The following is a 14,217-nucleotide window of genomic DNA, read 5'->3' as shown; positions in this document are numbered from 1 at the left end:
TCTAAACAGTCCTTGGAGAAGCATAGTTTGGATCTGGAGCCTATCCCCAGAACACTGAGCACAAGGTAGGAACACACCCAGGATGGGAAGCCAATCCATCACAGGGCACCATACGCGCACACACACACACACACACACACACACACACACACACACACAGCTAGGGAGAATTTAATGTAACCAATCCACCTACTGGCATGTTGTTGGGAGGTGGTAGGAAAACAGAGAACCTGGAAGAAACCCATATGGAACAAGCGAAACTCCAGACAGACAGCAACCTGAGCAACATGTCTAATGAAATATTTTTTTTTTCTTCACATAGACCAGGCAGAGACATGACTGCTTGTGCCATGCCTAGGTGTCCCTGAAAGCGCTTTATTTATTCTTTGCTTTGCAGCCTGTAAAGTTTTTTTTCCTTTTCTGAAGAGTCTGGAGTGTTTCATTAAACCTTAGCATCTGTGATACTTAAACATGAAACAAAAGTTAATCCATGATTCATACTCACATTCACAAGGATTTAAGAATGTTAGTTTAAGAATGTCATCCCAGAAAAATCCCTCACTTACTAGACAAGAAAGTAGAACATTTGTTACAGACTATACTCTAATCTAAATAGTAGATTATCTCAACTGACACAATCTCCTAACATATTTCCTCTTCAGGCCTTGCTTTAAAACAACTTTACTTTTCTGCTTTAATTTGTGGCTTTTCTCCCCTGCTGAGGCAGAGGTTGTAAATTCCTGGCTGAAGTCATTGTTAGTGTGTACATAACGCTTGAATCTTCTCTCTCCCGTTTTTTCCCTCTCTCTCTCTCTCTCTCTCTCTCTCTCTCTGTTTATCTGCGTCTCTCTCTCTCCCCGCACGCGAGCTTTTTAAGCGCTGCGCGAGACACAAACCGTTACAGCGCGCGCAGGCTGGACATCAGCAGCAACCGTGAGAGAAAACAACTGCCTCATTTACATAGCCTTACATTTGGGTAAGTTTTATATTAAAATTACTTTTTCATGTATGGCTTCTTCACGTAGAACCCCATAAATACTCACTTCTCTTGAATTATAGATATTGTGTGTGTGTGTGTGTGTGTGTTCGTGCGAGCACGCGGGTGTGTGCGCGCGCGCACTGACAGTTGGACTTCCTCAGAGACGCTAACATTAATGCTAATGTCTCACACTGGGGCTTGAGAGCGAGTTGGAGTACTTGGATGAAATATATTTTTTTTATGTTATATAATCTGATTTGATATATATATAAAAAAGAACCAGCACTAATCTATTTATCTTAACATTTTGGTTTAAATAAATAGTTGCTTTTATAGCACAAGAATCTTCTGTGAACCAAACTGCAGAGTAAATGTCCACAGTCCTTCAATTCATGAGGAACCTGAGGATTAAATGAACTATAGAAAATAACAAACAAGACAATACATAGTCTAAAATCACAATTACAGGACTGCAAACTCACCCTGCCTTTTAATACTGTTTGATTAAATGATTTCAGACTTGATAGATATAACTTAGCTATATTGAGAGGTTTTTGCTTTGCCCTTAAGTGAGGAATTTTGTATCATTTATGTTAACAATTAAATCATAAAAGCATCATTTAAAACAGTAATTTCATAGTCATGTTTTCTGAGACCAAAGCTGACTCACACAGATATCATTTACAAGGCTTGATCAAGGCATTTAGACCTCATTAAGACTCATCCAGCTTTAATTCATCTCAGCCAAAACCATGAGCTTATTCCTCCCTAACAACCTTCACACACCTGGATGTTTGGCCAATACAATGACATCATGGCGCTTGGCATAACCATTAGCTCCTTTACCCTCTTCCTCCCTGTGGGGGGCTTTTTCATGCTAGTCTTTTCAGTCATTTTACACCTCCTCAGATTCTCTGATCTTTTCGCTTTGTGCCTGTAGAGCACATAACATCAGAGCAACATCATCCTTGCAGAAATATTTGTATGAGGTTAAGTGGTTCATCCATATAAGGTTTGTGCGGAGAGCACTGTTTGTACTCCTGGCTTAAGTGATCGAGAACTTTTTGGAACACAATTTGTGCAATTAGTCACCAAAAGAGCTTCCAGCAGCTGGATTGTCTCATTCTCCCATCATGCTCCTCTGCACTCCACTAGGGGGAACCTCTGAGACTACAACACAAGCATCAACCCTCAGCACTGGAGGTCCTAATTAGGTAATGTGGAGCTGCGGAGACATGTACTGGGGCATTCTGTCCACTGGAGGCAGAGTTGGGGTCCCTACTTCTCAACCTCTTGTCCATTATTCCCCTTTATCTCCAGCTGGCTGGATGTAAGCCACATGACTGTCAAATAGCTATAATACTAAACAGTTCCGTCTAATATTACATAACTGTATTGTGCAAATTCAGCTCACCACAAAGGAATGAGGGTGTATAAGCCAAATTATAAGGACCTAAGCTAAGTGGAAAAAAAGACATAAAGACTGCAACATTTGATAGGTCCAAATCTGAGCACAAAGAGTCAACCGTAATCTAAATGTTAAATGTAATTTCATAAATGAATGAATAAATATTCTTACAAATAATTGCAGAGTAGAATGTACCTTTATTTTTTTAATGGGTTTTGATGTTAGAAATGTGGACTGTTAAGCAAGAGATCTGAATAGCTTTTTAGAATTTTAAAACTATATTAATCCCTTAATGTGTAAGTTAAATAATACAACATATTTATGCATATGAATCATTTTTCAGTAAAATGAATAGACTATCACACTACTAGCATGTGACAATTTGTTGCTTTTACTGACTGAGGTTCTAATTTAATAAAAACCCACTGATATTTGCAACTGGTTTTGGTTTCTTTCTCATAAAATGTGTGGTATTAAACAATCGGCCACAGGAGGGAGTGGAATAAAAATGATGCTGCACCCACTTTCTTAACATTTGTCTTCACTTATGTTTTCTGTCTGTGTGGCTTATCTGAGACAACTTCATCAGGATAAGTTGTTTGGAGTCCACACTGAAAACAATTAACAGTGAATTCTTGCATGGAAATATATTTCAGTATTTCATTTCTGAGAGAATGTATGTAATGTTGCTAACTGAGAGCTGACAGTTCCAACACAACATATATACTGCATATGCACTTGCAAGTGCCTATATATACAGATTCTTTTGTTAATCACTGTATAGTTATGAATGGTAATGGTAAACTTGGCAGATAGAACTCCCTAGTGAGAGCTAAGGCTTAGTGCAGGCATGTCTAGAATGCTGCTTACCCAGGATGCCCCAGGTTTCCTGTCTCCGTGTGTGCTCTTACTTCACATTCTTAAGAGAGTTCACTTTCAGCAAAGCACTCTGTGGATGGGCCTTAGTCATGTAGCAGATCTTTATGACAGACCAGGCTAGAATTCTGTTCAAGTTGTCAGAGATGAAACATGCTCAAATCCTGTCCATTAGAGTTTTATCCAGACAGGGGCACAGGTAGGAATTTAGGCACTTTGGCAAGTTAATACTATACCCCACAGAAGGACTCCAGTCAAGTTCTAGAGATGTCTCAAGATAATTAAAGCAAACAAGAGCTGAGCACCTGAGCTCAATTTGGAGTGTGTTAGTCAAGGGTCTGGAAGCACCAGCAAACCTTTTTTTTTTTTTGTTGCAAGAACCCAGTTTCCTTCCAACTATCAGTAAAAAACTATCATCAAATATGTAATCAGACTGGGGACTGGACTGGGGAGGTGGTTGTAAAGAGCACTTACTATCATTGAGCTCATGAGTGTTATTGTTCAGCTCATAAGTGGTTTAAACCACTTCTGAACTGCATCTGTCACATTTGTACAAAATTTTAAAAATACCATTTGGATCAGTTGCTGTATTGAGCCGTTGTGCCATTGTGACACTGTGTCTGCTCTGATGTGAGGATCCAGAGTGGATCTACAGTGGATGCAGCACTACAATTGGCCTTAATCCAGCATTATCAGAAAAAAATTAAGACATATTTAGTGCCAAACCTCATTTCTCCCTTTCATTTAACTGCTTGCTTTCTTCTTCCAGTTTTCAGCCTTATACAGTAAAGTATTGACATAGATTTTCTTTAAATTTAAATTTTCTCTATTTTGTCTCTCAGTGAGCTTGGAGAGCTAGGTTATGCATATTAGATTTAAAGAAACACCATTTCCCCTAATGGAGAAGAAAACAATTTAAATCTTGGTAAGGCTTCCCTTTGGAAAGGGGCTGTGTTGTGTTGGGTCTTGTTTGAATTTGAGTTAGTTTGTTGGTTATATTTCTGTGTACATGAACAGACAGCTTCCTGAAACACTACTCCTTTTACCACAAGTCCACTGGGGATTGCTGAGTTCCTTAAGAACTCAGTTCCCACACCTAAACTAAACCCTGCTTCATGATCCTGTCTGATTCTTGTCTCACATATGTTGACCTTCATATTCGGTGTTTATTAACGGGCTACAGATGGTCCTGACGGTTCAAGAGCAATGCCTTTCTCTGTGTGGAGGGGGTAAGATAACAGATGAGTGAGGCGATGTTGATGGGTTGTGCCAGTGGGAGTGAGCAGGGCTATTTCAGGCCTCCAGAAGGGATGGTCTCAGCAGAGGACAGGTGGGATGGCAGAGAAAGCTTTCCATCTCTATTGTATACTATAGTCACAGCTGCATATCCACCAAATGACTCATTCAGGCCGATGTCAACATTCCAATTTTTCAGAAATGTTATATACAGAAACTATTTAAAACACATACATCATCACACAAATGTCATCAGCAACTGTATGGGCAGTTACTGGTCCACAAAGTAGACCGCAGGGTCCATGAAACATAGTCCTTGATGTTAAAAATTTTGTTAAAGTTGTGGTAAATTCACAACCCACAAATGTGAATTATTATATTTATTACGTTCTTATAATTTTTATATTAGCCTATTTGACTGGTCACTTGAATGGGTTTAATCCAAATATCAGTAACTCAAAATCATGTAGTCCTATAATTAATGTTAACTTGAATCTAATGAGAGTTTTAATAGAAATGTGTTCTGTGAGAAGATCATTCAGAAATGAAGAGCTCTCCTTCACAATTCAGGAACACCACATTAGTGTTTACATTCAAACATGTCTGACCCATCAACTCACTGTTGGAACAGTGTTTAGCTCTAAAAAAATCACCTGTGTAATCAAAAATGTATTTTTGAGAAAATACAAGAACTAAGACTAAACTTGAGGTTTGACTTATTTTGCGATTATAGATTAATTCACCAATATGTATTAAATGGGACGGATGAAAGTCCTATTATTAGTACAGAAAAAAACCCCATCAAATAATAAAATTGACTAAAATTTTAAAATACCTGCTTTAGACAATATCTGTTAGAAACTGCTAGAAGCTAATACAAAGAGTTATGGTCCTGTTTCAGCAATTAGGCTTTAAGACGTATGATGGAAGCAGTTTAAAGTTGTAAGTCACGGTACTATAAATAAACAGCCAAGTAAAGGTAAGTACACCACTACTCATGAAAGGATGAGACATGCCCTAATAATCTAATGCACTGGTGAATACATAAATCATAAAAGACTAATGGCTTAAAGGTACAATATATCCACTCGATCCCGTCACAGACACAAATAAGTGAAACATTAGGTTTGATAAATGATAAACACACACGCATTATGTAAACACAGTAAGAATACTGTATATACTATTCTTTTTAGATCCTAAGCCTTTTGTAAACAGCTGATCCGCTGATCCATTTCGGTATAGTACACAAATGTCAAACCTGCAAATGTCAAGAGATGCTTCCCTATATCTAAATCCCTGCTGCTGAGATTCCTCTCTGTATTGATGTCTCAGCAAAGGAATTCATCTCTAACCCCCTTTCTATACTCTCCTCTTCTCCTATGCCTTTGGGGCATACCCTAACATGGTTAGAACATGTGGTGGTTTAAGTATGATAAAGCCTGGGGCAGTACAGTTTGTTTGGGGGTGGTTTGAAGTTGGGGATATGCAAGCAGAGAGTGGGGTATTGGTGCTAACTGGGGGAAGGTGTGGTTTTGACTGGGTATATATAACTGTGGGGATACTTTTTATTTACTCTCTACATTGACTTCCTTGATCCAAGAGCTTCTCTCTTCTGCCAGAAACCAACCATGACTTTCTACAGGCACTCAGGTAAAAAGCGGGATATGGTTTGATTTGTAGCGCATCATGCCAGGATGCTGGTGGCTTGTTCTTTTCACACCTAAATTCTGGAACTGATAGCTCTATGTGCTGTAATCTGCTGGATGCTGACATTATCAGTATTCAATATTGTGGTTGTGCTGTAGGATTTGGGAATTTAGTTCCCCAATGTATAGATCTTAATCAAAAGCCTATGTAACACTAATTAGATGTTTGTTCAGGTGTGGTGGTTATTGTTGGCAAAGCCTTTCTGTGTGACCTTTGGCTTATTGGTGGGTCTTAAAGGTTTGGATAACTGTGGTTTCGACTATATGACTGGACTGCTCTTTATGAAAGTAACCAAAGAAAAGAATTCAATAATTAGACTTATGTGTTATGGATTATTATGTGTCAAGCTTTATAAGAGTATATTTCTGGTCTCTGCTTTAGATTCAGTAGTTTCTGTTTATGGATTTGTCTATCATTGCTGGCTCTTCATCAGTGACCTCAGTTGAATCCTATGTAGACCTTCTCAGATGGGCCATGTTCTTCCCACTGGGACAAAGTGGTACTCTGTTAAACCCTCTGGCAGAACACACCCAAAGGGTCACAGGAGAAGTTGTTTGGTAGAGCCAAATACCCTCCTAGTGCTCAGGTCACATGGATGAAGTTCAGATTCAGGACGCCACAGCACAATTACTTATTTCCTGTTAGGGCAAACCCAAACCCTTTCCCTGAAATCTACAATGCTTTAAAGCTTAGTTCCAACATACTTAGTAGTAATATTCAAGTTGAAGGCTGTAACTGAACCTTAGACAGTACATTAGATCTGCAGGAGGAGGGATGGTCATTGATCTGTTCTGTGAATGTACACCAATGTTTTGAAGCCTCTAATGAAAATATTACATAGTAGAGAACATTAACAGCTGGAATGTCAATGCCCTGGGTAAAGTGTTTTAGCAATATCATTTGAAAAGTAATGACTACGCTTCTGGTTTACACCACAAGACCTACCTTTTGAATGGTTAATGCATCTCTATAGAGGGAGATAAAAGATGATCTTTAAAATACATTTAACCAACATATTAAGTATTACCCTGGAGGCTGACAAGAATTTGGAGTCAATAATACTGCAAAATCATAAATGAGCACTTGAGGCATTTTAAGCATGTTGCACATTAGCTCATAATCAAAAGTTGAGATTTCGAAGTTTGGCTCGACCTTGGCCAGAACCAGCTTTCTATTCCCATTCATTCAGAAATGAGTATTATAGCTATATACTCTATCTTTGTATCTTCCATGGTGTTATTAACTCTACTTTAATTAAATATGATGATTTTTCCTCTGTGAATAATATCCTGTCTATGTTGGTCTGATTTCTTCAGAACCTGCTACTCTGACCTATGGGCTGTTTATATTATATGCTACCTTCAGTAGTATGTTAACCCGTGGAACTATGGGGAAGACACCACTGATAGACTGCTGACAGGAATATTCCACTGGGGAGAATTAGTCTGCCCTTCAAAGAGTACAAACTCTCTTGTCAATGGCCAGAACATGTAGCTCTGCCACCATTAGGTGAAGGTATAAAAGCTAGTTGGAACTCATAATTGTGGCCAGTTGGATAGCTGTCCTTTCATACATATCTGTTAGATGTTTGGTATGCGGTTGCCGGGCTATGCATGATTACAGCCAACATGGAGGGGAGAACGGATTAACCCCGAGCCCATTTATCATCCCATTCTCATCTTTCAGGCATGGCTTTAATGGAACATCTGAGTCACCAACACAGATATACAGCTGCAATGCCATTGTATTTTCTTTCATAGGTTAATAAAGCTGCTGACATTGGTGCTGCTATACAACTACAAGCAACATCTTGAAAGAATTAGTGCTGCATTGTTAAACTTTATGAATGTGCCAAGATAAATATTGTGATTTTTTTTTATTTTTTTAAATACCATCATCTAGCCCTGGTTTTAAACATACAATTTCAGATACTCTTAATGTGTACTGTACTGACCTCTTGAGGCAATAAAAGCATGGAAATAACATTGTATCAATAAAGGTAACAGTATAATGGAATAAAAATTCTTCAGATGTTAAAATTTAGAATCAGGCCTGTAAATATAGAATATCATGTCTAACTATTCAAAATGGATCTTCTTTCTCTTGTCTGATGTCACTACAGGCCCACGTAGCTATCTCAGCTCCATCATGACGGAGCGCTTCAACTGCTTCTACTGCAGAGAGGACCTGCATGGCAAGAAGTACATCCAGAAGGATGAGAAGCATGTGTGCGTGCGCTGCTTTGACAAGCTGTGTGCCAACACCTGTGCAGAATGCCGTCGACCTATTGGAGTTGATGCTAAGGTGGACTTCCTGTTCATTTACCAGAAAAATACTCTGACAAGCTATAGTCTATATTCACCAGCAACTCTGAAACTCACTGTATACTGTACTATCAGACTTCCCTTATGAAAATACAGTATACTTTAATACATTTTAAAATGTACTATAAGTGCATATATCATATAATGTGTTTAGCATAAGCAGCTGATGCCTAAATAAAGATGAGTTCTCATTTTTTTTTATTCCTTCGTTTTACGGAGCTGACCCATAAGAACCGCCACTGGCATGAGGACTGCTTCCGCTGTGCCAAGTGCTACAAGCCACTGGCCAATGAGCCTTTTGCAGCTAAAGACGATGGCAAGATCATGTGTGGGAAGTGTGGTGCCCGTGAGGACTCACCCCGCTGCCAGGGCTGCTACAAAGTCATCATGCCTGGTGTGTGATTCCATTCATTCCAACTGGTGTCTTATCACTGTCTCATCATTAGCAAATTTAACTGACTTTTAAGTATTATTTCAAGCAGCTCTTGGTCACTGTGTTTCCCTTCAGGGTCTCAAAATGTGGAGTACAAGCATAAAGTGTGGCATGAGGAGTGCTTCATCTGCTTTGAGTGCAAGCAGCCAATCCGTTCTCAGAGTTTCCTGACCAAGGGGGATGAATTCTACTGCGGCAGTTGCCATGAGAAGAAGTTCGCCAAGAACTGTGCCCGCTGCAAGGAGGTGACTGCTGCAAGCATAGAGTAGAGCAGAGGTTCCCAACCAGTGGGTCACTGAGGGCATTAGGCTTCACACAGGGGAACAGAATGCTGTTTAACAACTGATTTAGTGAAGTAAAATACCACTGAGGAACAAGCTTTCTGGAGAACTGACCCTCACACACCAAAACATATTGATATCTTTAAATACATACTTGCTCTGGCACTCTTTCACACACTGCCTGCATGGTCATACACTTAATATGCAACACAGTGCTATATAATCTCATGGATGACAAATCATAATCAACCCTCGGAGAAGAGATCTGTAGATGGCATAGACCTTGAAAATGCACCATGGAACCACTTCTTTGTATTTGTTGTTCTAGCAATTAACAGGCTGTAAATTTTATGTTATGAAGTATAGTTAGTAATGATATAGTGACAGCAAAGTCCAATTGTCCAATTACACAATACAAATGCAACCTGAAAGTCTTATGATAGATAATTAAGATTTTACTTCATGAAACCTTTTCGCTTATTATTTAAAAATAACCTGGGAAAGCCCTCCCTTTGTCACAGAATCTGCTTCCCTTCCCCTCTGCCATCCACACACCAGTCTGTAAAAAAAGTTGATTGTTCCAGTTCAGTGCGTGGTGGAAACCACTAGAATAGAGAATATACAGAAAAATCTGAGTGAAGTAACCGACATGCGTTATGTGGGTTATATTTCATTATTATAGGTCACCACAGAGTTTTTCTGTTTTAATATCTGATTTCAGTGCTGAAAAACTGAATAACATTCTCTCTAAAACTTTTGTGTCAACCATCTTCCAGCCCATCAGTTCTGGTGGGATCAATTATCAGGATAAACCCTGGCACTCTGAATGCTTTGTGTGCAACACCTGCAAGAAGCCACTGGCTGGAGCTCGCTTCACTGCTCATGAGGATGACTTCTACTGTGTGGACTGCTACAAGACCTCTGTGGCCAAGAAGTGCTCTGGATGCCACAATCCCATCACTGGTAAATATGGATGATGCCAAGTTGTAGTGATGTTATAGTGATAGATTTAATAAATGTACTGACAGTTTTCAAGAAGCCCACACAGACGTACATATTGATGATCCACCGCACAGTGCCTTCACAACAGCAGCAGAGATTTAACATGTTGAAAATGTGACTTTAAACATTAGTGAATTTTAATAGTGAGAAACCACTAACAAGTGGAAAAAGGTTGACACCCACATAAATATGCTTCTTGCAGGTTTTGGCAGAGGGACTAATGTGGTGAACTATGAGAACCACACTTGGCATGAGTACTGCTTTAACTGTAAGAAGTGCTCTCTGTCCCTGGCCCACAAGCGCTTCGTCATGCATGAAGAGAACATCTACTGCCCTGACTGTGCCAAAAAGCTGTGAGACTACAGATGCTCTTTCATGATTTCATTTGAAGGAAAGGTTTCCACCCTATACTGGTGGCAACTGTATTTCATTATTAGCGTTTTTGGTCTGCTCGTTTAAATGGTGATTCATTAAGCAAACAAACTCATCAAAAAAGTGAATGCAAAAAAAACAAAAAAAAAAAAAAAAAAAGAAAAAGAAAAAAAGTACTGACTGGCTAACAGGATGGTTTTAGTGATGAAGTGCATCACAGATTGAAACAGGCAATATTTTTCGAAAGTATAAAATAGTGAGTGGTGTGTAATTTAGTGTAATAAATGCACATTTATAGTCAGTTATTCATAACTTCACAGCAATACATGAGTGTCTCTGGTGAGCAGCAATACTGAAATAATATTTTAGACTAAATATATGAAACCATGCTAAGGCAGGCTTTACTGGAAGATTTCTTGTCATGAAGATTTAAGGTATACAGTTTCATGTTGCTTTGTGGAAATGTATTTTGTCTGTTTAACATAATTAACACACCTGAGTATAATGTTTTTGGAATTATGACATGACACATTTAACATGAATCCTTTGGCATGCAACAATATTAGTATATACTTTATTCATGGCATTTTGGGTGAAGTAACAATGAATCTGAACAATAAATTTCAAGCTTCAACTAAAGCCTTCATTTATGAATTATGAAAGCACAACTATATTACAGTTGGTATGAGCAACTTTACATCAAAAAACATTTTTATCTAGCAAAACTTTATTTGAACAGTTTATTATCTTATCCAGTAAAGTTTGGGTAAATTTACAACTACAATTTGTGGTCAGAACTATTTCAAGGTACAGAATATTGCATCTTATTTAGGGCCCTGTTCAAGTAAATGATTGTCATGGCCAGTGAAAGCACATCATGTAATATTTAGTTTATAATATATGAAAATAAATATGTATCTCACTCTATTCCTAAGGCACCATTCTATTCTACCTCCATGGTGAGCACTGTAAGCTAGAGAACAGCACTAAAATCCAAAACACTCAAGGGTTTACAGGGTCCTGGAAAAAAAGAAGCAGCAACTGCACTGGTGTGACCCTGTCTGAGTGACCATGCTGACTTCCTGCAAAAGCAGCACACATCAAAAACATGCACACACATGACCGACTGCATCTGCAAGCAGCCACTGCAAAACTCTAAGCACTTTGGGGTGTCTAACATTTTTGTAAACCACATGGTAGAGAGGGACTGCTGAAAGGCTAAAATAAACGAAAGGGTTCTACAGCCAATCTCTCCCTTACACACCAAGCACATGCTTATTAGGTTTTTTTTTCTTGCTTGAGTGTTCGCTGAGTGTCACCACTGGAATTCTGGACAGTGTTTGGGTCTCAACCTGAAGGTGTCTCTTGTCCTGGAGAAAAATGCCAATTAACTAAAGCAGTGAGCAACACAATATTCAAGTAAGTGATCCATGCCTATATTGGAAAGAGTGGTGTTATGAAAGGAATGATACTAATTAGTTCATTAGTAAAAGACCACGATCTTAAATAGTGAAATGCCCTGTGCTCAGTGGCCTCAGTCATTTCTGAGTAAACTAGTGTATAAAAAAGCCCACACATGCCCAAAATAGACTATGGACCCATAACCGACTCTACTCAACACTTCAAGCATTTGAGGTTCAAGCTTTTTTAACTACTAACAGCACTATGAAATGGACAGGAACTCAAACAGTATTCATTCTTTTAGTTATGAGTTCTAAGCACAATCCATCTTGATCCACCACCACCACCAGGATTCCCAAATTTTTAACCTATAAACACGGTCCACATGCTTCGTTTTTATGCAGTCACACTAAGACAAACATGTTCAAATCAACCTGACAGCAATGATAAATCATATTTTACCCAACATAACTTGGAGCACACAACCTCCTGTAACATTCATCTTCCTCATCCATTCAGTCCCCTGACAAAAAACAAGGCCAGGCTCTTTAATGTTCTAGATCAGATGCTGTTGAGTAGCAGCAGCACAGACGTGCACCAGAGAGGAACCAACCAAAACACACTTCCCTTTCACTTACTCCCTATTCCACAAGCCATAGAATAACAGCTGAATACTGATCGTGTTCATAATACTTACACAAGTAGAAATGTAGTTTTAAATATTATCTTAGTATATGAGATCAATTTTACAAGATATAAAACTGTCTGAGCCACTGGATTAAGGACTAAAAAAAGTGAGAGGAACAGAAAGAAAATGGTAGTCTCCAAAACCATTTAGGACCTGACAGAACTATGACCCTGAGGGAACGTGGGGTTTTACGGAACACTAGCAATTATTCAAGCTTTGAAAACAGAACCGAGAATCCCCTCTGCCTAACACCCTAAGGGGAACAACATGCACCTAAACAGCTCATCTAAATGTGCAGTTATTAAGAGCTTACAGTAATTCCTGTGTGCTATAATTACATCTTGGAGTGACGAATAGATTCACACTGACATTCAAAGATGTCTTTTAGTTTCGGGATACTCTTAAATTAGTCTTTATGTGAATACCTAACCATGTTTATGCTTATGTAAAAATATATGTAGAACAAAACGTCCACATAGCGCAACAGCCATAAACCTGAAACTTACAATGTTAAAACTTCATTCAACAAGTTACAAATGTTTACAAGATTTTTTTTTTTCTGCCTCAAGCACCTTCATCCTTTAAAGACTAAAGCAATTTGAAAAGGTTTCAGCTGAGCTTGAAATTCAGCGCTTTAACCAGATCCTATTTTGTCACCTTTTTATGAAATACCTTGACCAAGATTTGCTAGGGTTAGGGTTTATACAATGCTTCACAGCAGGAGAGAGGACAATTAGCAGCCTAACGGCCTGAGTCATCACATTAGATTGGGCAGAAGTTGGAAAATGCAGGTAAGGCCCATCACTGAAACTTTAAGGAACCACTGCCAAGGCTCTCTATATACTCATGAGTAGAAAAGGCCTTTTTGCTTGGATAACTGTCACATAGTTAAGCACTACTCAGTTCACAAACATTTTTAAACCAGTGTGTGAGACAGCTGGAAGTGTTCCTCCTCTGACCTCAACAGCGTTACTTCACATTAATTGCTCACTTCTGCTTAGGTCCACTGACTGACTGGGATCACAATACCTAATCAAAATACAATGGAATACATATAAGACAAAATCAACAAAATTAATACAGAAAGGGACAAGTCATAAAATGCAAAGTCAGAAGAATAAATTACAAAAAACATAAAAAAGATCAAAATAACATTAATAATGACAAGAGGAAAAAAACAGAAAACTGACAGGATGCCAACAACGAAAAGAAAGAGAGGCAGGAAAACAGAAAATTAAGCATGAAAGTTTCCCTGAAGCATTTTTCTTATTTTCAGCTATAACTTTTTTTTTTAAAAAAATGTATATTTAACTTTATTTTCGGAGGAGCAGACTCTGAGGCCTTCCTCTGTGATTCAGAGTTTCTCTGGCTGTCCAGGTGAGCACAAGAAACTTTGGAACTCAACCAGACAAACATCATGGAGTGCAATTAGCAACCGTCCTTGGGTGAAGATGTCACATCAAATCTCTGAGGAGAATTGTATTGGGAAACAGGAAAAGGGAGAGAC

The 14,217-nt window shown here is 38.6% G+C and overlaps 2 protein-coding genes across 12 annotated transcripts in view; one reads left to right on the top strand and one right to left on the bottom strand.

Annotated features, from left to right (window-relative positions):
* The first annotated feature begins 820 nt into the window (after nt 1-820).
* fhl1a (four and a half LIM domains 1a) lies at nt 821-11,260 on the top strand. 3 transcript variants are annotated; one of them, XM_053235470.1, is made up of 6 exons: nt 821-976; nt 8,332-8,514; nt 8,751-8,927; nt 9,042-9,211; nt 10,024-10,210; nt 10,452-11,260. In XM_053235470.1, the coding sequence occupies exons 2-6, from the start codon at nt 8,358-8,360 to the stop codon at nt 10,604-10,606; spliced, it is 846 nt and encodes a 281-aa protein (XP_053091445.1). In that variant the 5' UTR covers nt 821-976; nt 8,332-8,357; the 3' UTR covers nt 10,607-11,260. The 3 variants fall into 3 exon arrangements, with proteins under 3 accessions (XP_053091445.1, XP_053091446.1, XP_053091444.1); XM_053235471.1 differs by lacking the exon at nt 821-976 and adding an exon at nt 2,173-2,193; XM_053235469.1 differs by lacking the exon at nt 821-976 and adding an exon at nt 5,999-6,152.
* map7d3 (MAP7 domain containing 3) overlaps nt 11,167-14,217 on the bottom strand; it is a 41,227-nt gene continuing 38,176 nt past the window's right edge. For all 9 annotated transcript variants that reach the window (XM_026918557.3, XM_026918558.3, XM_026918561.3 and 6 more), the window contains one exon: nt 11,167-14,177. In XM_026918557.3, coding sequence (XP_026774358.3) covers nt 14,170-14,177 — 8 coding nt within the window. In that variant the 3' untranslated portion in view covers nt 11,167-14,169. The remainder of the gene's footprint in view (nt 14,178-14,217) is intronic.

The sequence above is a fragment of the Pangasianodon hypophthalmus genome, chromosome 7 (genome assembly GCF_027358585.1).
Source record: "Pangasianodon hypophthalmus isolate fPanHyp1 chromosome 7, fPanHyp1.pri, whole genome shotgun sequence".
NCBI lineage: Eukaryota > Metazoa > Chordata > Actinopteri > Siluriformes > Pangasiidae > Pangasianodon > Pangasianodon hypophthalmus.
Note: the sequence above shows the minus strand (reverse complement) of the source record. Positions and strands in the feature narration are given on the sequence as shown.

What these genes read in the sequence shown, in the direction of transcription:
- fhl1a (XM_053235469.1), top strand. Translation starts at nt 6,131, where the DNA reads ATGACTTTCTACAGGCACTCAG. An exon ending in GACTTTCTACAGGCACTCAG is followed by an intron (nt 6,153 to 8,331) that starts GTAAAAAGCGGG and finishes ATGTCACTACAG; the next exon opens with GCCCACGTAGCTATCTCAGC. An exon ending in TATTGGAGTTGATGCTAAGG is followed by an intron (nt 8,515 to 8,750) that starts TGGACTTCCTGT and finishes TTCGTTTTACGG; the next exon opens with AGCTGACCCATAAGAACCGC.